This window comes from Schistocerca gregaria, unplaced genomic scaffold (genome assembly GCF_023897955.1).
Source record: "Schistocerca gregaria isolate iqSchGreg1 unplaced genomic scaffold, iqSchGreg1.2 ptg000888l, whole genome shotgun sequence".
Classification (NCBI taxonomy): Eukaryota; Metazoa; Arthropoda; class Insecta; order Orthoptera; family Acrididae; genus Schistocerca; species Schistocerca gregaria.
In genome coordinates, this window is record NW_026062249.1 from 221270 (window position 1) to 241426 (window position 20157).

A 20157-nucleotide genomic window follows, 5' to 3' on the forward strand; every position below is an offset into this window, starting at 1 on the left:
GCTATGTCGTTCTCGGTGGACAAGACTTCCTTCGAACCCACGTCGAAAAGATCTCTGCTCTCCTCTCGTCTATCCTTTCCTCTAGCCCCGTTTCCATGCACAACCGCTCACTTGAAGGCATCGCGTCCGCGCTGGACTTAATAATCACGCTAATCCTCTTCTCCTCCCCTGAAACTATCCCACCTCTCTATCCCTGCCTCCTTCAAGTTGCGCATATCTTGATAAACCTGCGAATCACAAATGCCCTCGGCGCCAAGGCCTGCACGGTCTTTCAACATTTGCTTTCCAATCATCCAGATCACTACGCTAACTTCTTCCAACACCTAGCACAAATCCCTACTACCAACAACTCGGAACACCTATCTTCGAACTTAATGATAGAACAATACTTGAAACATTGTCGCCGCATATTCTTCGTCGAGTCCGAAAAAGTGTGGGCGTGGGGGCTCATCAGTCTTCTGCACCTCCCTGTCCTTCCCCCCTACGTTGATCGCGTCTTGGATGCTATCGCTCAGCTTATTCTGAGAATCGACGCGCAGTGCTCTTCTGCTAGAGCCAGGCAATCTGAAACCAGAGAATACTCCGAAATCGCAGGCATCAAAGGATCGGTCGTAGACATTTTAAAACGTCAACGACTTGAACGTACTGTTGCTTACTACCCGTTGCATGCTATCAAAACGCGTCTAGCACAAACTCTAACACAACTGCAATCCTTGTCAAACTTCGAAAAATATATAAACTCCGTCGCACACCATACTAAACAACTTCTGGTCCAATTAGGACTCCCAGCTACATAAAACCTCTCACCAGTCCATCTCCTTTTATCAAGAGAACTCTGCTCTTGAAAAATCCGCTTCTATTTAAACCCCTAAAAAATTTCTTCATTTTCGTCGGAGTCCCCAAGCAAATCATAAGCAGTCTCTCCCTCTATCATCGACGTCAACGTTGGCATGCTTCCCGAATCCATCTGTACCGCCCCACCCTGCGACACTTGTATAGTCTCCAAAATATTTCTCAAGAAATTGTACGTCCCTTCTTCCTTTTGCTCCTTTTCTTTCAACACCAACGGCGTGTCATCCTGTTGATCATCATCCTGATCCCTTGCCATCAACCCCTCCATCATCTCTCGATCATCATCCTGATCCCTTGCCATCAACTCCTCCATCATCTCTCCGCTGTCCCACTTCACCACCAACGTCCGAAGATGATCATTCATCAATCTGCGAATTTCTCGCAGCGTCTCTGGTCTCAGCCACCCTGTCTCTCTCTTGCATTCTTCCGATGGCTTCTTGCTCAACTGCTCCTCTAACCCTTCCAGCTCAATATCGTTCAACACATATATCGTCTGTCGACGCTCGGGCGGCTTCAAGTATCTGTACTCGGCCTCCTTGATGATCTGCACGCTTTTCCACTCGCTGCCTGAATACCTTTGATTACTTAACACTTCATTTACACTCTTTTTCGAACTGTTCACGCGACGCGGCCTTTCAGTCGGTACTCGCTCCCAGCTAGACGGCGTTCCTCTCACGAATTCACCGCTCACCCTGAAATCTATTACCTGATACCTTCGAGACTCTGGATGCAAACGTGGGTCATATCCCAACTTCAGCCAGGTGTGCCTCCAAGGACCATTTGAGAACGTATATGCCACTCGATGTAGCGATCTGTTCCCCATTCAATACTATATTTGTTAGCCTCCCCTTTCTTTATCACAGATACCCCCCACAATTACACGTACGGATTTAGATATCCTAGCAAATGCGGAGGTATGCTGTTCTCCAAAGCGGGCCTGCCCCAAACTCGGTGAGATTCAAACATCACCTCTAACTTTGCTACGAGCTCTTCGTTTGCATCAGGAACGGAACTTAAAGCAGACGTCGGTACTCCCTCGTGGTCGAAATCTATGATCTGTAAACTGCCATCGGAAACCTGTCTTGTCTTTCTCGCAATAAATGCTCTTTGCAACATGCCATTTTCATCTTTTCTCTCTACCACCTTGTAGTTTGGATTCGGCTCAAATTGGTAGTTCTTAGGAATATCCGACTTTGAAAAGATAGGCGGTGGCACATGCATCACCACATTTGCACCATCGCTCGCAAATATACCTTGATCCGCCGATGGCTCCGTCGATGGCTCCTCAAGTTGCCTCGGCAAATATTGAAAGTCCGCCATCCCTACATAATTCCCAGCGTAAAATAAACCAGTTGCACTCCTCTGTATATCACAGTCCCTAACTAGTAGTTCCCATTCATCACATACCTCTGCATCGATAAGTGTGCAATACCAATCCTATTATCTTTCCTTCCACTTTTCTCTCCCCCTCTTTTTTTTTGTCAGCGTTACCCTGACGCCCAACACGAACTCCACAACTTGCAGTCGTACCTTCGTTCAAACTCTGCCTAATCTCCAAAAGCATATTCGTAGTGTGCGTTCTGTCGCAAAACACTGAGTGCGCAAAACTATCCCTCGGACGAAACATAACTGCCAGCTGTTTCTGACCACGCAAATGAGCCTAAAATTTCAAGCTCAAAATAAGCTCTGTGCGCGCGTACATAGAGACGAGGGAATTGCTACTTTAACAGACACACGTCTGCACACAACTCGGCTTAAATAGACACGCTCACATACACATGACTATGCTTTAAATATTACTTTAGAGGTTTACTTAACGTTCCTCTATCAAAAAATCAAGCCACCTCACTTCCATCTGCGTTGTATAAACGTACGAGTTGAATTGATTCTATGCCGCCCAGCGTTTCTAGCACTTTTTCTATGTCCCTCACATAGCCAGGATACTCTACGCACAGGTACTTTCTCGTCGGCAAGTCTCGCACCTTGGCCATTTGCAATGTGGGGACATCCATGGAGAGAAAAAAGACAAAAAAATGACGATCGTCAATGCACCTGGATTGCGCAGATAAAACTCTCTGTCCTAATATTTTGCACAAAAAAGATTTCTTGAATTATGAAAAATAGAGCATCCCAGCTTGTTATAAATAGCCTGCTAGAGGTCACTTCAAGTATTACTAGCCACGAACAAGTTTCCAGGAAAATGGCATCGGTAATTTCTATACATCCGGCCGCCATCGAGAATGGAGGGGGTATTATTGGAACCAGTATTAACTTGAGGACAAGGAAAACACTATATTAGCACTGTCTTCTTTCTCATCTTTAAAGAATTTTTAAAGGCATTACGATGTCATCGATAGAGTGAGTTGTAAAACGAATTCAATGCCTCATAAAAAAAGGGTGTCTTCACATGTATTAACAACCAGTTTCCCTGGTAAAACCCTTTTAATTAAGGTCTCTCCGCTAAACTTCGGCCTTCGGTTAACGGGTAGGCCTCCAGAACTATCAATTCAGCAGAGAGAGGAGCCTGTCGCGACTAATTCTTTTTTCCATACTTCAAAAATAATGCATGGCCATTCTCATTGGCAAATCCCGATGGACAAAGAAAAAAATGCTAATTGGTCGTTTGTCACAGCGATTAATTCTGATCTAAACTTTTGCACTAAACGAGAGCAATTATGTTTTATTAGTTTGCTTGAACTAGCTTGCTATGGTCGGCCAATTGCTGCAACAGCATGCTTCTCATCTTTTCGTAGATTCGCACACATCTGTCGATAGCAGTTGATATACAATTCAGGGTTGTTTGGAGGTCAGACTCGCCCAGTTGAACAAGATGAACAATTTGCTTGGAAACGGGCGAATATGCAATATGCAAAGATCCACATGTTTCTCTATCATGTGTGGAGGACGTATCCTCATTGTCTTTGTCTGAAGGGGAGAGGGGCTAATTGATAAAGATAAAATAATGTCAGTCCCAAAAGCTATAACTTTAGCACGAGATTCTAAGACATCGTTCTCTCACGAATTGACAAAAGTCAGCTTCAGTGAACATAGAACAAGAATGGAAGTATGATAAAAGTGGCGGCTGGGCTATATGCACGGCATTCCTTGTCGTGGAGAGCAATAATCTAGAGCTTCACTCTGCTCTGGAACTCTTTTTTTTGCACAAAAGAAACGTACTACTCTACATGCGGCGACCATATCGTACATCAAGATGCCTGCCTGTACCAATGCGGCATTCGCACAGTTGACGGTAGTGGTGAACGCCGATCCATCATCTTCCAATATTAAGACGTTTACCTGAATCACTGACTTAGGGTATTTCTCTTTCATGATAATTAGCTCAAGGATGCTGGAGATTTCCAATTCCATTTCCATTTTTCTCTGATCATCCTCCATTCTAGATCCTTCACCATTACCACAAAAGGTTGTGTAGGTGAAGTCACACTGGACAATAGCCCTGTCTAAAAATACATCAAAGATTGCTTTAGGACCTCGAACACCCACACCAGCCAAGCATTTATTTGCTGAAGCCTGCGAATAAGTTGACGAGTACATCTGACCAGAGTCTAAAAGCTGGTTGGACATGACCTTCGTCTCAATCTTTAAGGGACGTGGACCATATACACTACACATCACCTTAGTATTTCCAAATTCGATATATGCGCTTCCGGTAGCTGCACTGACCAGGCCGACCTTCAAAACTGCATTCTTGCAAACGGAGAGGTTGCTTCGTTAGGACAAATAACAAACTCGTTGAGCCACAGAACAGAGAATACGTTCTGTATACATATGTACACACACATAAGTATATTCTTTAAGCGCTAAAGCCGCATATTCATTTCTCAAGCTTCAGCTCAAGGAGGGTTTTTTTGGCGAACTTAGACTGAAGAAGCGAGAAGGGCACAAGCCGCAGCTAGAAACTGCGTGCCTTAACTAAAAATGTGGGGATATTCCTTTGCAGGGGACAGACTCCACGAGCTGGCCAGATTTCAGCTACACATGCCTGAGCCTTCAGCTGACCTCTCTCGCATCTTCGGTGAACTCTCGCAAAATGTGCGCCTGGTCGGTGATAACCCCACCCTGCCCGTCTGTGACCTGCATTATACGATCTGCATACAATAGTATGTCCTCGAGAAAGTCTCTGCGATTGCTAAAGAGAGATTGATCATGCCGCAGAAAAGCGGCTCCGTCTGTCCAATTTGAAGATCAGAGGTACCAGAAGCCAAACAACAACGCGTTCATTTACATGTATAATATGAACATACGCGCACGTATGTATGTATTATACATATAGATGCACTAACAGGTCTATTGATTTTTTTGGCTGAGACATCCCCTAGCACCCCTAGTATTCGACACTCAATATGGCTCCTACATAATCAGAGCCAATGGGCAGGTGGCCGTCATTAGAGACAGCTCCTCCGATTTTTTGCTGTTCACCGCTAAGGCTTAACTCTAACTTCCATCATCGTGGCATCAAGAACATACATAGTTTTTTGGGCCGGTGGGCATTCGTTGATCTTGTTCGAGCAGTGCTTTCAGTTATGCCTTCTTTTCTCTTGGTAGTTGTCGGTGGATAGACCGTTGCGGGTCGAAAAGTTCGAACACCGAAAGAAAATCGACTTCGATCCTTTCGGCTAGATCCATAGGATGAATTTGGAGTTATTGTAGACATGGAAAATGGCCAGTCTACCTCTGTACAAGAAAATAAACCTTAGAGGAGGTGGTCCTGCTTTTTTTTAAGAAAAAAAAGTTATCACCGTTTCGAGTTCACACAAATATTCATAGGGCACTGAAAAAGAGTTGGCTGGTTCGATATGTATGTGGATGTATGCTTAAAGCGTCCTTCAGTTGAATTTCCAGGATCCGATCATCCAAATATCTGTTCTTGATACCAAGCCATAATTCAGTGCACCCTGTTTTGAATGAACATCGAGTGGGCAAAAAAAGAAATTTGTCCGTATTTATGTACGTACAATCCAAAAACATATGCATATGACGACGAATCATATCGAGGCTACTGGAGGTTTGGCTCCCAGTTACTGAATTGTTTCGTGGAACGTATATATTTTAGCGGAGATAAGCTATGCAGCTAAGCCGAACGGGAATGCCGATTTTTTTATTTCAAAAAAGTGGACAAAAACATGCTTTTCGCAAGGTATGACATTTGAACGAGCGCAATAGAGCAGACGGTGATCGGCTAGTTTTTTAAGGAAAAGGGCTTGAATTGACAGAGCTATTATTTTTTCGGCATTTAGAATTAAAGACGCTTCGGGATCAGATATTGCGCATTTTGAGGCATCTGAGAACAGGTGGTGCTAGTCAACCAGCGACGGCTGGATTTTGTGGCAGAAAATGATGAGGACCTTTTTTTAGGACGAAAGAGGATCAGATATGGTTTTGTTGCGCAGCAAGTAGAAGCAGCCTTTTTGTCGAGAAAGTTCGCATATTAGGTAGGTACTTTGACGAGTCAGATCAGGTGTAGTTTTCTTCTCTCTTGTACAGGTTTATAGCCTGATGAGGGTTGATGCGGTCTTTGGTATGCAGACACTATTTCTATAGGATGGAGAAAGGACAGGTAATATAGAAACGAGAGGATGACATTATTTTGGCACATGTAGCGTGGCATTAGCATTATACATTTCTAGGAGGATAACGTTTTGCACATCTATCCTGATTCGTCCGCGATATTTTTTGTTTGATTGATCCAGTTGATAAAAAATTGCATGCTTTCTGGTTTGGGATTTGCGGTGGTCTTTTGACAAGCTTGATAGTCAGTAGGTGGTGGCTCTGGGTAAGATTCAGCACAATCTGTATGTGTTTGACAACTGGTTGGATGCTCTATAGATTTTGGCGACATCTGGGTGTACTTAGGAGGTGGTAATTGAGCGAGAGTGGCGTGGTTGATGGCTAAAGAGCGTTGCCATCGCTTTTTTTTGGCATAGCATTTTTTCCTCCATTTCCTTCTGAGATTACCATGGAGATGGTTTGGAAATGAAGGAGAAAACTCTTCCATGTTTTGTGGAGATAGGCAAGATATTGTGAGGAGGCGTTATGGAAATAGATGAACGGAAGAAAAGAAAAAAAAGAAAATGCGACAGGATGAAGGCGAAACTGATCTGAGGTGCGACGCAGATTCAGAAGTGCGCAAATTCTGAAAGGTCTGATACGTAAAAAGATGAATATTATAAAGCACGTATCTAGAGAGGATGTCCAAAGGCTGTTTTTTAGAGAGCGGAAATTCTGGGAAAGAGCTCAAACAAAAAGAGATGAATGATCAGGAGGGACTCACGAGAAGAAATGTATGCTTATTTATACCGCATGAATTGAATTTAATTTAAATAACTTAGAAGGTCTTAAAGTTTAGTTTTTGGGGAGGAAACAGCCGAAGAAAAAAAGAATAAAATAAAAAAAATTACTAAGAGGCAGGGAAAAAACCTTTTTTTTAGTTTTAAGGTGTTTTGGATACAGTGAAGGGTCGGACTCTATACACAATATATGCCGTTTACTCTTTCAGAAGAGCTTGGCATAGCGCTTGAATATGCATCCTAACATGGCACGTGCATCGCACAACCACAGACGTTATTCGTCAAGCGTGCGTCCCCGCGTAAGAGATTCATACTACAAGACATCGGTTAAGGATTCTGAGTTGTACAGTACAGCTGTCGATTCGTCTAAGACACCAAAAATTGATTTTTTTGGCCGTGATCACCGGCCGGTAGCAACGAACGAACGAGAAAAGTTGCGTTCGTCCTCGACTCGAGAAGATAGCCAGGAGGAGGAACAGAGAATATCTGAGCTATCTGCCCTGAAGAAAGAGATTGCGAGCTTAGACTCAGAAAGAGCAAAGGTGTTGGCAAATTTGAAGTTCTTGTCGAAAGCGCTGAATTTGGATTTCAGGTATTTGAATGAGTACTACGGTACCAGGAGTTACCGGCGAAGAGAACAAGAGCATGATAAAACTGAGAAACAATCTCAGGTATTGGAAGAGGTGAAAACGAACAATATAAATGATATCACAACAGAGTCAATCACAGAGACGGCCAAAACTGAAGAAGATATTTTGGCACCCGACCAATCATTGTCGAAGCATTCTTTGCATTCTTCAGATTCTTCTCATGTCGATCAGCAAAATGAATGGACTAACTCTGATTCTAATACGCACTGGGATAAAGATGACTCACATTATTCTCCACAAAAACACTCATCTCCTCAGTCTCCTCCATCTAATAATAAACCGGATTCTTCCTCCGGTTCCTCTTCCCCTGTTTCCTATACGAGCCGTAAACGCTCTCCTCCTTCTCTCTCTTCTTCTCCCCCTCCTAAATCCAAACTACTATCCGAGACTCACAATTCTCGCGACTCCTCCGCTCCCCGCCTTGCCGTCGCCCCACGCGACAAGCTTCTGTTTCATAACCTTCTCCTCGGTACTCTCAAAGTTGCCCAAAAGGATATCGAACGTGACGTTATCGCCAAGTCTAGACTAGAGACTGAATTCCGAATCGAAGATCGCGTCGCCGATGAAGCCCAGCGCGCTGCTGAATCTAAAAGAAAACAAGATGAAATCGCTAGACAAGAAGCCTTTGAAAAGCTCCATCAACTCAACCAACTCATCATTGAAAAACAAACACTTTTTTCTGTATGTTTTCATCTCCTCTCTTTTTTCCCCTCATCTCCCTCTTCCTAATATTCTTTATTTTCTTGAATAGGATTTGCTTTGGACTGACCACATCTCCAGGCTCAGAGATGAGAAGTGGCTCGTTACCCAAACTCATCCTCCTCTCTACTTCCTACCCGCTTCCGACTTGTCTATCAATTTCCTCGAAAGTCACAAAAGCCAGCCACCACACACACGCACACTTATCCAAATTCATAAGTCATGCCTTGAATTCCCTAACTCTCTCTCTCTTGCTAATAGCGAAAGTAGTACTTAGCGCACTTGATACATATATATTTCGCAGCTTCTCTCTCCACGATTTTTGGTCATGTACATAGGTAGCATAATGTCTCCACCAAAATAAAATAGATCTTTTTCAAAACTACAAAAAATGCATCTTTCATCGCAGACGCGACTCATATTACCTTCTTTTTGTAAAGAGCAATACTACTCGTGTACAGCCTCAGCGCTATGCTGCCGTGTAGACGCTACCCTGTTTCAGTGTATATAGTCCCTATTATAAATATTGGATATATATGAATTTAGGCTATTCATTGAAGCTTAGAGTTTTATAAACATTAATATGATTTAAAATTTTTTATGTTGTACATTTACAGAAATCAATAAATTTGCAGAATTTGATTATTCGAATTATTTTTCATTTATATTTTAATCTACATATCGTAATAGGAATAATGATGAAAAAACGTGATTAAGTGAATGCGTGTACAATATTAAACAATATACTATTTTTTAACTTATAATAATTTAATAAAATAAATAAACTAGAAAAGTTAATTAAATAAATATATTTCGAATATTAATTTATTAAACGAAAAAAAAACTGATTTTGCATTTCGTAATCCTTCTTACATGTACAAGGTCTCGTTCTATCCTTTATGGAGCTGAGTAGTGCAGAATTTTTTCGCCAGGCCCCAGAGTCGTTTGATTCACTTCAGCTATCACCCCATGGGCTTATAGCGATTGTAACTAAATTAGCAATATATATTCGCGTAGGTTTTTTTGTACTGGATTATGCCTCATTTGTCGAAGATCTACGTCATTTACTGACGTTAGATATCTTCAGGAATGGAAGACGAATACGTTGTTGGGTTCGGTAACTATGGACCAGATGAATAGCATATTGTCTGATGGTAGATTTACTTTATGTTCGCGAATACTATCGAAATGGGTGGAGACAGATCGACAAGAAGGCAAGACGGAGTTGGATTGGGAAGATTGTTATGAGACTCGTTTTGTCAGTGTCAGATGGTGTCAGAAGAGAGAAGAAGAGGATTTATTAGCAGTGGTATTTGAGAGACATCCAATGAGGAACAAGGGTTTGCTGGGGCCGCATAGTGGTATGTATGTATGTATCACATCAGTGTTACCGTGGCGTGTAGATGAGAAGGAAGCGGTGGCATGTGTTGAGATGGTAACAGGGAGGAAGGATTATGTGCCGTCAGGGAGCGTTTCGTGGATAGCGGAGGGTGGCGAGAAGTATTTATGCGTAGGATGTGGAAATTTGGTACAAGTATGGAGAGCGGGAACGAATAAGAGAGAGGGAGAAGGGATAAGGATGGAACTATGCATAGAGTGGTTAGTGGGAGATAAAGATGAGGAAGTGGTGAAATGTCTGAGAGTATATTGGGACGAATCCTTGGCAATGGTAGCAGTAGCATGCGAGAAGGGGGCGGTGGTGGCGTGGAGCTGGCCATCAAGAGAGGAGTTTGAAAATAGGGAGGTGCCAAGAGTGAAGTTTAGATACCGGTTCGAATTAGAGATACCGATAGTGCATATTACAGAGGTATGGGTGGTGGATAGAATCAAATTGATGAGTTTTGCGTGTGGTTTATTTATTGGATGGATAGATATGGAGAGTGGGAAATGTTTGGGTCATGTAGCAGCGCACGAAGGGAATGTGACGGCATTAAGGGTGATTCCGCGCGAGGTGTTGCCGACATGGCTAAGCGAATTGAAGAAGTGTAAAAGGAGAGAAGAAGAGAAGGGTAGTAGATGGAGTCAAAAGGACAAGGAAGATGAAAGAGAAGAAGGCGCAAAGTATTGTGCGGAAGAAGGAGAACAGAAATGGCTGAGAGGAAAGAGGAGCGGGTTGGAGGGCGAGTCAGGGGAATCGGATTTAGTTGTTGCTTGCTCGGATCGATTGCTTGAGCACTGGACTCTGCCGTTAATTGCAAGTGGACACAGTCTGATATCGGCCGGGTTCGACGGTTCGATTCGAGTATGGTACTTACCCAGCCTGGAGGTGCCATTAAAGCCACTTTTGATATATGACATTAGAGTGTCAGAAGGGCCTGTGTATGGGTTGTTATTATCACCAAATTGTTTAGTGGTGTGCGCACTGGTTTCGCAACAAGACCAGGTGGCATGCCAGAACCGCACAGTATCGGCGTTGTTGTTATGTCAGCGCTTAGACTTTATTCCGATGGTAACGGCAGTACGCCGCTTGGTATCGGGTGCTAGCTCGGAGCTTCTTTGGGATGTGAATTCCCGGCGTTTATCTCCGCTGACTGACTCGGTGGGATGTGTTTACTGGGATTTTATATTAATTTTCAAGGTTTGTTCTGAGTCGGCGCTGCTACAGCTCTGGGGTCAGCTCGACCAGCTTCTAGAAAAGGGAATTTGGTCGTCAGAGGCGGTAAGATTTCGGGCAATGAGATTCGTGCACGTTTTGGCTCTCCGTGTCGCAGGGGCGGCCGAAAAAGAAGAGGGATTTGGAGGTTGGGGGAGGTCTCTTTCGAATCGCTGGGGTAAGTCCGATCGCTTGGAAGAGTACGACGAAGATGTAAATAGTCAGCGAATGAATGGTTTAGAATCTCAAGATTCGGCCTCAGTGGATATAGACGGATGTGACACGTTCGACGAGGGTGCTTCTTCTTTATCGAGCACCCCGGAAGTGCTTCTGTCGCACGTGGCGGCCTATCGTAATGAGTTGCTTGCTCGGTACTGGTGCGACGCATTACAAACCTGGGCGGAGCAACAAAAACTGGAAGTGTTGAGCAACGACGGTTCAGTGCAGCGACGTGAAGGACGAGAGGCTATAGGCGAGAAAGGAGCGGAGGATGCGAATAGTGTAGGCAACATCAAGGATAAGCCGAATGGTTTCGCCGATGCAGGGAATAGTTTTCGCGATTTAGATTCTTTTGATGATTCGATTTTCATGTATGAGTCCTTGCGATTCATTCTGAATTCCCTATCCGATGAGCGCTATGCGGCATTCGGATATGGAAGCGCTCAGACGGTTAGAGAAGTGGAGTCGTGCTTACGAGAGGCATGCAAGGAGCTGGAGACGGATAACCATCTCGAGGGCAGACGATGTAGTTTTTGCTCCGAGCTCGTTGCGCAAGGCTCAAACGAGTGCTCAAATGGTCACGCGGTTGAGCGCTGCGTTGTCACGAATCAGATTCTGACGTGCCCGGAGGAAGTGAGGAGGTGCTTGATATGCGGCGTGGCGATCAAAGCACCGATGCAGGACTGGCTGTGCCATGCGTGTCCTTACTGCGGAGAGGTTGTATGGTACAGTGTTGTGAAGGTTTGAAGGCTAAGAAAAAAAAGGAGGTGGATGCTCAGGTAGAGGGAAGTGCGCGAAGAGAAAGAGAGATTACAAGGAGAAAGCGCCGGTCCAGCGAGGCGCTACATTGGTTCAGAGAGCGTGGAATGAGCAAGGGGAAGTTCATGTCGGACGGCGCAGAGGTTGGAAAAGGGAGCGCCGGGTGTGCTTTTGTAGAGTGTGCATTGTGGCCGGGAATGGGGCGAAAGATGGATCTGGAGAAGGGGGATTCGATGGATTGAACAAAAGAGGGGTAGAGAGGAGTAGCCGATTTTTATTAGACCGAATTCAGTTTAGATAAATAAAATGGTTGGGTGCGCGAGGAGTGAATTGCTTTCGAGTTTTGGTTTTTTTTTTTGTTTGGTGGGTGATGTGGGGTGGAGAAGAGTTTGTGTAGGATGTCAAATGGGTTCAGTATAAGTGAAGGGGAATGTTCCGGTGCGTTCGTTGATTTTACCGACCCACCAACCGGAGGGGTGTTTTTCTACGACTTCGATGATATCCCCGGCAGAGAAAGCCAGGTCACCGGGTCTTTCGGGGTTGATGCTGAGGGTGGCACGAACCTTTTCATGGGAGGTTGCAGAGTTGTGCGAGGGGGTGGAGACGCTCGAGGGGGGGGGAGGGACGTAGTTGGGAGGTAATTGGAAGCTAGTGACAGGTAGTTTAGATAGGAACGAATGGTCCTCCAAGAAGGGGAATTGAGTTGTTGATGAGGGTGGGATCGATGATTGAGACGAGGATTTTGATAAGGAGGACGGTGACGGAGATGATTTAGAAGGGGGTGGATGGTGGCCTGAAGAGGGAGGCGCGACAGAGGTTGTGAACGACGGCTGGTAGAAGACGGATGAAGACGGGGGGAAAGATGGGAGTGGGAGTCTGCAAGATGGCGGCGAAGAGTTGCGTGGATGTGATTGAGAAGGGAGCGAGGGTGGTTGAGATGAGAAGGATGGTGATGGGAAGTTGGGGGCAGATGAGGTTTTGGAAAGAGACTGAGAGGTGACCGAGGCTACAGTTGAGATTTTGGGTAGAGGTGGTTGATAGGTGGGAGGTGGTGGCAGGTCAGAGGGGGTGCTAGGTTGCTGAGACGGAGGGGGTAGAGATGAGGGCTGAGACGACTTGAGCGAGGGTGGGAGTTTAGGCATAGATGGCTGAGAAGCAGGTAAGGGTGGTTTGGCATGTGATTGAGGTACAGAGGAGGGTGGCTGAGATGAGGGTAGAGATGGCTGACGAGGAGACGGAAATAGTTGGTGTTTGAATGAGGGCATGACATGCGGTGGTGGGGGGGGTATGTGTTGAGGTGGGGGGGGTATGTGTTGAGGGGGTTGTTGAGGTACGATTGGCTCAGATGCAGGTTGAGGCGGATTGCGCACAGGTAGAGGCGGCTTAGTACGTGTGGGTAGAGGCGGCTGAGATGCAGGCACAGGCGGCTGGGACGTGGGTATAGGTGGCCGGGATGCGGGCAAGGACGGCCTACGCACGGATGGGGGTGGCTGAGATGTAGGCGCAGGTGGCTGAGACATAGACATGAGTGGCCTGTGTGTAGATGGAGGTGGCTGAGATGTAGGTGGGGGCAGCTGAGGTGTGTATGTAGGTGGCTGAGGTGTGTACAGAGGTGGCTGGGACGCAGGTATAGGTGGCTGAGATGGTACGGGTGGTTTGTGTACAGATGGGGGCGGCTGAGACGTAGGTGGGGGCAGCTGAGGCGTGTATGTAGGCGGCTGAGCTGCGGGCGTAGGCGGCTGAGGTGTAGGTATGGGTGGCTGAGATGGTACGGGTGGTTTGTGTGCAGATGGGGGCGGCTGAGACGCAGGTGGGGGTAGCTGAGGCGTGTATGTAGGCGGCTGAGTTGCGGGAATAGGCGGCTGAGACGCGGGTGCGGGTGGCTGAGGTCTGGGCGTGGGTGGCTGAGATGCAGTTATGGGTGGTTTGTGTGCAGATGGGGGCGGCTGAGACGCAGGTGGGGGCGGCTGAGACGCAGGTGGGGGCGGCTGAGACGCAGGTGGGGGCAGCTGAGGTGTATATGTAGGTGGTCGAGGTATATACATAGGTGGCTGGGACGTAGGTATAGGTGGTTGAGATGACGCATACGGTTTGTGTGTAGACGATGGGGGTGGCTGGGATGTAGGTGCGAGTGATTGAGATGAAGCATACGGTTTGCGTGTAGACGGTGGGGGTGGCTGGGACACGGGCGTAGAGAGAGGCTGGGCCGCGGCGGGGGCATTGCCAAAGATGGCTTGTTTACTTACGCGGTCGGAGGGGATGCGCGTGGGTTTTTGTCTCAATGGCTCTTTTGTGTTGTTGTCGCCAGAGAGTGAGATTTTATCGAACTTGCTGATCATATCGCTTACTTTGTGGTATTTCGGCTGCGACGAGAGAGCCTGAGGGGCGTCCACAGTCGGAGTTGGAGCGTCCTGGGGAGGTGCGGGTTGAGCCGGCGCGGATGTGAGAGATTTAGGTTGCGCCGGTGGCTTTGCCAAGTTGGCGTTAGGAGGCTTATCGGACGGCTTCGGATGGGAGAAGGTGGGCCTTTGTTTGGGCGTCTGATTCGACTCGAATTTGGAGGCGAGGTGAGTGAAGCTCTGGATCCTGTTGCTGATGGAGGCAGAGGTGCGGGGGTGAGCAGCTGCTTCATTTCGGTCGTTAGGCAGGGCAGACGAAAAAGAGGGTTTGGGCGGCTGAGAACAGGGGTGGCCAACGCTTGGTAGCTTTTTTGAATCCTCGACCTGTATAGCGGGCGCCTGGACGGGCTTCTCGTGGTCCAGTTGATGGTTGGCGTAGAAGTTCATGTCCATAGATTCTATTTTTTCTCGAGACAGGTCGAATTTGGAACGAGCGTTGATCGATAAGTGAATGGCGTATCCGCTGCTCTTCAACATCTGTTGCAATTGGGTCAGGTGGGAGGTCGACAGACCACGAGCGATTCCGGTGACGGATTCTCCACACCAACAAACCAGAATGTATTTTGGGATCTTCGATAAGGTGCGATAATATCCATATTGAATTTTCGACTCATCGAATTCTTCATAGAAATCTTCGAAAGAAGTGCCACTTTCCTCCACGCATAGCTCGAGCGACTTCGCGTCCTTATATCCCATCAACACCCTGCACGCCGCTTATGCGCACAGTGAAGGCGTATCGACAGAATTCCACAAGAACAAAATTAGTAAGTAAGTGATAGAAATAATTAACTTTGTGCCTCTATATTCCTTTTTTTCTCATTGTTCTCTCATAGGCGTCTCGAAATATCCTCTGTCCGCCGAGCGGACGCGTGCGACGGCTTACGAGCCGGCGGGCACGCGTCCACTCTTCCCCCTCCGTCCGCTGCGAGTCCTGCGGGGTCGCCTCTTGCGCCCAGACGCAGGCTCGATTGGGTCTCCCGTCTCCTCGCATACGCGCCTACAAAATGCGCACACACACGCTTCGTCTGCGCCGGACGTACCACCTATTTACCTGCCTGGGATCGCACACCTCGTTCAGCGCCTTCAAGACGGATGGATCGAGGCTGTTCAACTTGTTCATTGTACCAGGCGGCTAAACTAAAGCAACGATGCAAAGAAAATGAAGAACAATAATTTGATGTCTCTCGAAAGCTTTAAAAATTTTGCGTCCCCTGCGCGTTTGTCACCCAGCCCGTCTGCTACGAACGGGCGCGTGCAAGGTGTGCCGAGGACGCGCCAACTCCGAGCACGCCGAAACGCCTAGAAGCGTGCCCGCGCGCATCTGGGTGCTCGCGCGAAGACGCCAGCGCCGAGATTGTGCAGGCCGCGTCCGCCACGGGCCCCGTCGCGATAAGGGGTTGCTGCGGCGTTTCATGCGGGATCAGACACCAAGCGATGCACGCGAGAGTGCGCAATGCGCACCGAGCGCCCCTTCTTTTCACCTGTTTCTCTCACGTTAGCGCCAAAAGTAGCATCTCTCCCCCTTCTCGCGCAAAGAACCGGAACGCGTGACTGCAAGGCGCGCACGTCGGCCGTGTCCTCCTCACTCAGGCGATCTGAAGATCGGGCTCCTGGCGAAAAAACGATCGACTGCGCCGGTTCCGCTTCGTCTAGCCGGACCCAAAGGAAGGTACAAGGTTCAACCGCTCATACAAACAGCTCCACGCCCAAGGAAAATGCGCAGTCCTGCTGGTTCGGAGGGGGCCCATCAAAGCCCTGAAATGTTCGGCGTCTCATCGCGAGGCAGCTCGAAAAACCAGACGACGGCAATAGGGAACTCACATCTTGGCGCACTGCCGCCAGCAACGCCAGGCGTTCCAGGATGTAACGTCTTTCACTTTTCGTTCTTAAAATGCAGTCCGGTTCGAAAAAGCAAGCGCCCCGCGAAGGGAACTCGCGATACCGCCGTATCCACTGCCGCGGCTCGCAGCGCTTCACGTTATATTCGTGCGAGCTACTCTTCGCGAGAACCCCATCAAGACCGCCACGCTCATGCCGCTCGCGTTCGGAGCCAAGGGAACGTCCATTCTCTCATTGCCAAAGCAACTGCCCTTTCAGGCGATGGGAACTTCAGCCTCGACGTCCGCGCTCAATGCGTGGATGGGTGCGTGCGCAAGGCCGAGACGAATTTGCCCCGGGGCGAGCGAAGTAGAGCGAAAACGGCCAATTTTTTTTTTAGGACTACCGCAGCTACCGAGCTCTTTTTGAGACTCCTCTCTCTGCTGGGCGCTGCAGGGCGAAACCTCGCACGCGCAATTCAAGACGCTCTCAAATACGCACTGGCCGCGGACGAAGACGCGACCCTCTCAGCGAGCCTCCGTCGGTCCGCCGTTTGAGGCTCGAGGCCAGAGAATCTGGAAACAGCTTAGCCTAAATTCGTCTCTCTCTACATTGGTCAATACGCTAAAAAAAAACCTGCCCATGTCTCATAAACAATCGATGGTGGCCTGATTAATCTCTGAACGACCGCTATGCTCGGAAGCACTGCCCAAAGAGGCGCGTCCATGAGCAGGGCCTGTAAACTGCCACAGAGGCTGAGACAACCCTGAGCGCGCGACACCGCATCGAGGCCCTCAAAGCGACCTCAGAACTTGTGCAGATGCAACTCTTGAAGGAAAAGGCGCTTGGTCCACCGAGTGCATCGAGATAACTCGACTGACGGTCCTTGTCGAACGCGCGCAATTGAGGGAGTTTGCAAAATCCTAAACAAAAAAAAATTTGAGATCTGTCACTCGTGGTTTAGATTTACGTTTAGATTTACAGCCAAGTGTTTTTTTTTTTTTTTTTCAAAATTCGCATTTAAGAACGGGGAACAGAGTTTGAGAGGATAGACCTGTTGAAGACATAGGTTTTTTTTGTAAAAGACAGCGGGCCGGCAGAACTCTTTCTCAGTCCCTCCTGAAGCGCTCAAACATGATGCACAAAGTAGAAAAATCTCTGATGGTTGCATCTCAACCCTCGCTACAAAAAAGATGCGCGCTCCGGGGGAAGGAGACGGCCGACGGGCAGTCCATTCGCAGGCGGGCACTGCTGATGGATGCCAACGGAATTAGTACGTGAGAGAGAACCGGGTTTGTGTCGCGGTGAGCGCGGTCGTTCTTTTCAGCGGCGGGCGTTGCACGAACAGGGTCGGAAGAAGCACGTACGACGCAGGGAGACCCCGAAGAGCGCGGGCGAGGACGACCGAACGGAGGGAGAGCGGCTCTCGAAGCGAGGTCCAAATTGGAACGGGGGAAAAGACGCGCAGAGACCGAGAAGAAAAAAAGTCATATATACATGTATATATTGGAATCAGTCACTGACGAGGACGATCGGGTCTGCGACGGGCGAAATGGGTGGGGGAACGGCGGTCATTCGAGAGGCGAAACAGTTTATAAGAGAAAGTTGAAGAAGTCCCAAGCGTTGTCGGAGTACTTGAAACGCACGGGTCGGTACGACCCGGCGCTCGTGTCCGAAGATAGGATTTTAGGGCGAATGAGAGAACTGGAAGGGCTCAGGCGAGAGGCGAATCTGGGACAAATATCTTGGAGCGCCTTTTATTTGGCGGTGATGGACCGCCTGAACGTGCAAGAGAGGGATTGGGCGGGCGCGCTGGACACCATCAGGATGGCGCAGCATCGGATTGAGCTGCTTCCGGCGCGCAAGACGCCCTGAGCGCGCTGAAAAGCAAAAGGGTGCGATTGGTAATGGTGACAAATTCGATGTGTCCGACGAGCGAGAAGCTGAAGTGGATTGAAGGAGCAGGGCTGAAAACTGCGCTGTACGTCGAGACAGGTGACGCGTTCTTTGCAGTAGAAAGGACGCGAAGCGGGTTCTGAGGTTTTGTGACGCGAGCTGCGAAAATTCGCGTACGGAGGGAGAGAGACGTGTCAAACTCGCGCAAAAATTGACAGGTTCCGAGCTCGTGGAGACAGCGATGCACGAGAGAGCGCCGGTCAAACGTGTTCAAAAGGGGGGGGGAGACACGAAGCGTTGGCAGGTCGGGGGCCAGCAGTGCGTTTGACGAGAGGAGCTGACTGGTTCTTTTTTTCGCATGCAGGTTCGATCACGTCGTTAACAGCTGCGAGATTCAAGCGCTGAAGCCGGACCCGGCGGTGTACTCCGAGGCGCTTCGCAGACTGCTGGTTTCGGAGACGGAGGCGGTGTTCTTGGGGCACGACCGAGACGAGCTGGAAGGTGCGAGGCACTTGGGAATAACGACCGTCGTGATGGAGCCCACGTTCGCGCTAGAGCGGGAGGATTACAGGAAGTTCGACTACATCGTGAGCGACTGGAGCGAGGTGGCGGAGTTGCCCGTGTACAATTGAGAGGGGCGAAAGCTCGGCGAGAGATGGGATCGGCTATGAGGGGGGGTTTCGTGTACACGGGGTGTATGTGTGTGTCATTGTTTTGAGCGGGGTGTGGTAGTCAAAAGAGGGGGGGGACTTGCGCCTTTAGGTAGGAGAATAGAGTGTAGACGAGTTCTAGGTATTGCTTCTTTTTGTATTGCGGTTCGATTTGCTGTTGGAGACGGATGAGCGCGAGAGCGAGGAGGTGGTGTTTGGATTGGGAGACGTAGGAGATCTGGAGTTGTCTGTGGACGGAAGACTGATAATCCCTGACCACGTGGTGGAGTTGATCGAAGTGTTCGCAGTGTGTGCGTTCAATGTGCTTGATCCTTTCCAACAGATGGTCGGTGGTTGATTCGGCTTCTTTGAGTTTCGTCTTTAGAGCGGCGTATTTGAGCTCGAGGGTCAAGAAGTCTTCGTACGTGGGTAGGAGGGGGTCGTCGTCGGGAGAGCCCGTCGGGACGCCGGGCAGGACGAGCTCTCTGGCGTGGCGTTGAATCAGGTTGTCGATTTGGGACTGGAGCTGCTCGCAAACCGTCTTGTACATCGCCGCGTCGCGGCTGGCTAGATAAGCGGTCATGGAATGTTCGGTATCGCGTTCCTGCAGCTCGTTTATTTCCAGTTGCATGGAGTCTATTTCAGCGCGCATGATGGAGAGATCGTAATCGAATCGCGCGCGACACGCGTTGTATTGCTTGTCGAGAGAAGACATAACCGTCAAATAGATGTAGGCGAATTCGGACGAGGCAGAAACGTTCGAATCAGATAGATCGAAGTTCGAGCTGCGAACGTCGAGCGAGTCGAAGCCGTCGCTGACGAGCGCGCAACGCAGGCGAGGATGGTAGTGGTCTCCGCCTTTGGTTGCTGGCGATGGGTCCTCCATAAGGGCCGATTGCTCGCGGTAGCTATTGTGAATGAGCCGGGCATCGATCAGGGACCCGATACCGCCGCTCATCAGGGGATTCTTGCGCGCGAGCCCGTTCGCCATGCTCGCCTTCAACACGTCGACGTTCGAATCGACGTTCTCGATGTCGCTCCTTTGCTTGAACGCGCCGTTCTCTTTGAGTGCATACGAATTGTCGTACCACGCTTCTGCCCAGTTCGACTTGTTGTCGGAAGCCCCGTCTTCCACTAAAAGCTTCAGCCGGTCGATCTCCTGGAGCAACATCGAGATGCTCAGCTTCTTGACCTTCAGCTCCTCCGACGGGCTCAGGGGAGAGAGAGTCAACTCCGCGCACCGCCGGCCCAACTCCGCGAATTCGGCCAGAAGAGCTTCCAATGCGCTCGCGAGCGAATCTGTCTCGCGTGTGT

The 20157-nt window shown here is 48.6% G+C and overlaps 4 protein-coding genes and 1 long non-coding RNA gene across 5 annotated transcripts; 3 read left to right on the top strand and 2 right to left on the bottom strand.

The window, feature by feature from the left end:
* Positions 1-3522: 3522 nt before the first annotated feature.
* Positions 3523-5597, bottom strand: LOC126324511 (exosome complex component MTR3-like). Its single transcript, XM_049995018.1, has 3 exons — positions 5341-5597; positions 4030-4553; positions 3523-3793 (listed from the first exon to the last, which is right to left on the bottom strand). The coding sequence occupies exons 1-3, from the start codon at positions 5525-5527 to the stop codon at positions 3536-3538; spliced, it is 969 nt and encodes a 322-aa protein (XP_049850975.1). The 5' UTR covers positions 5528-5597; the 3' UTR covers positions 3523-3535.
* On the top strand, positions 5592-7237 carry LOC126324513 (uncharacterized). The gene is made up of 3 exons (XR_007559863.1): positions 5592-5820; positions 5927-6010; positions 6111-7237. It is a non-coding gene; the product is annotated as an uncharacterized LOC126324513 (long non-coding RNA).
* A 62-nt stretch (positions 7238-7299) lies between these two features.
* Positions 7300-8925, top strand: LOC126324516 (uncharacterized). Its single transcript, XM_049995022.1, has 2 exons — positions 7300-8491; positions 8562-8925. Exons 1-2 carry the CDS (start codon positions 7394-7396, stop codon positions 8784-8786), a joined length of 1323 nt encoding a protein of 440 aa, XP_049850979.1. The 5' UTR covers positions 7300-7393; the 3' UTR covers positions 8787-8925.
* Positions 8926-12334: 3409 nt separating this feature from the next.
* On the bottom strand, positions 12335-14866 carry LOC126324490 (uncharacterized). The gene has a single exon (XM_049994982.1). It carries the CDS (start codon positions 14864-14866, stop codon positions 12482-12484), a length of 2385 nt encoding a protein of 794 aa, XP_049850939.1. The 3' UTR covers positions 12335-12481.
* Positions 14867-18204: 3338 nt separating this feature from the next.
* Positions 18205-18825, top strand: LOC126324507 (bifunctional epoxide hydrolase 2-like). Its single transcript, XM_049995011.1, has 2 exons — positions 18205-18278; positions 18558-18825. Exons 1-2 carry the CDS (start codon positions 18205-18207, stop codon positions 18823-18825), a joined length of 342 nt encoding a protein of 113 aa, XP_049850968.1.
* The last annotated feature ends 1332 nt before the right edge of the window (positions 18826-20157 follow it).

Bases quoted from the DNA above. Each gene is read 5' to 3' on its own strand.
- LOC126324511 (XM_049995018.1), bottom strand. From the start codon at position 5,527: ATGTCTACAATAACTCCAAATTCATCCTATGGATCTAGCCGAAAGGAT. The intron at 4,554-5,340 runs GTATGTTCTTGA...GCAAGAATGCAG, and splicing joins CCACCGGCCCAAAAAACTAT to TTTTGAAGGTCGGCCTGGTC. The intron at 3,794-4,029 runs GTACGTTTCTTT...TTTATCAATTAG, and splicing joins TGGTCGCCGCATGTAGAGTA to CCCCTCTCCCCTTCAGACAA.
- LOC126324516 (XM_049995022.1), top strand. From the start codon at position 7,394: ATGCATCCTAACATGGCACGTGCATCGCACAACCACAGACGTTATTCG. The intron at 8,492-8,561 runs GTATGTTTTCAT...TTTCTTGAATAG, and splicing joins AAAAACAAACACTTTTTTCT to GATTTGCTTTGGACTGACCA.
- LOC126324490 (XM_049994982.1), bottom strand. From the start codon at position 14,866: ATGAACTTCTACGCCAACCATCAACTGGACCACGAGAAGCCCGTCCAG.
- LOC126324507 (XM_049995011.1), top strand. From the start codon at position 18,205: ATGGTGACAAATTCGATGTGTCCGACGAGCGAGAAGCTGAAGTGGATT. The intron at 18,279-18,557 runs GTACGTCGAGAC...TTTCGCATGCAG, and splicing joins GCAGGGCTGAAAACTGCGCT to GTTCGATCACGTCGTTAACA.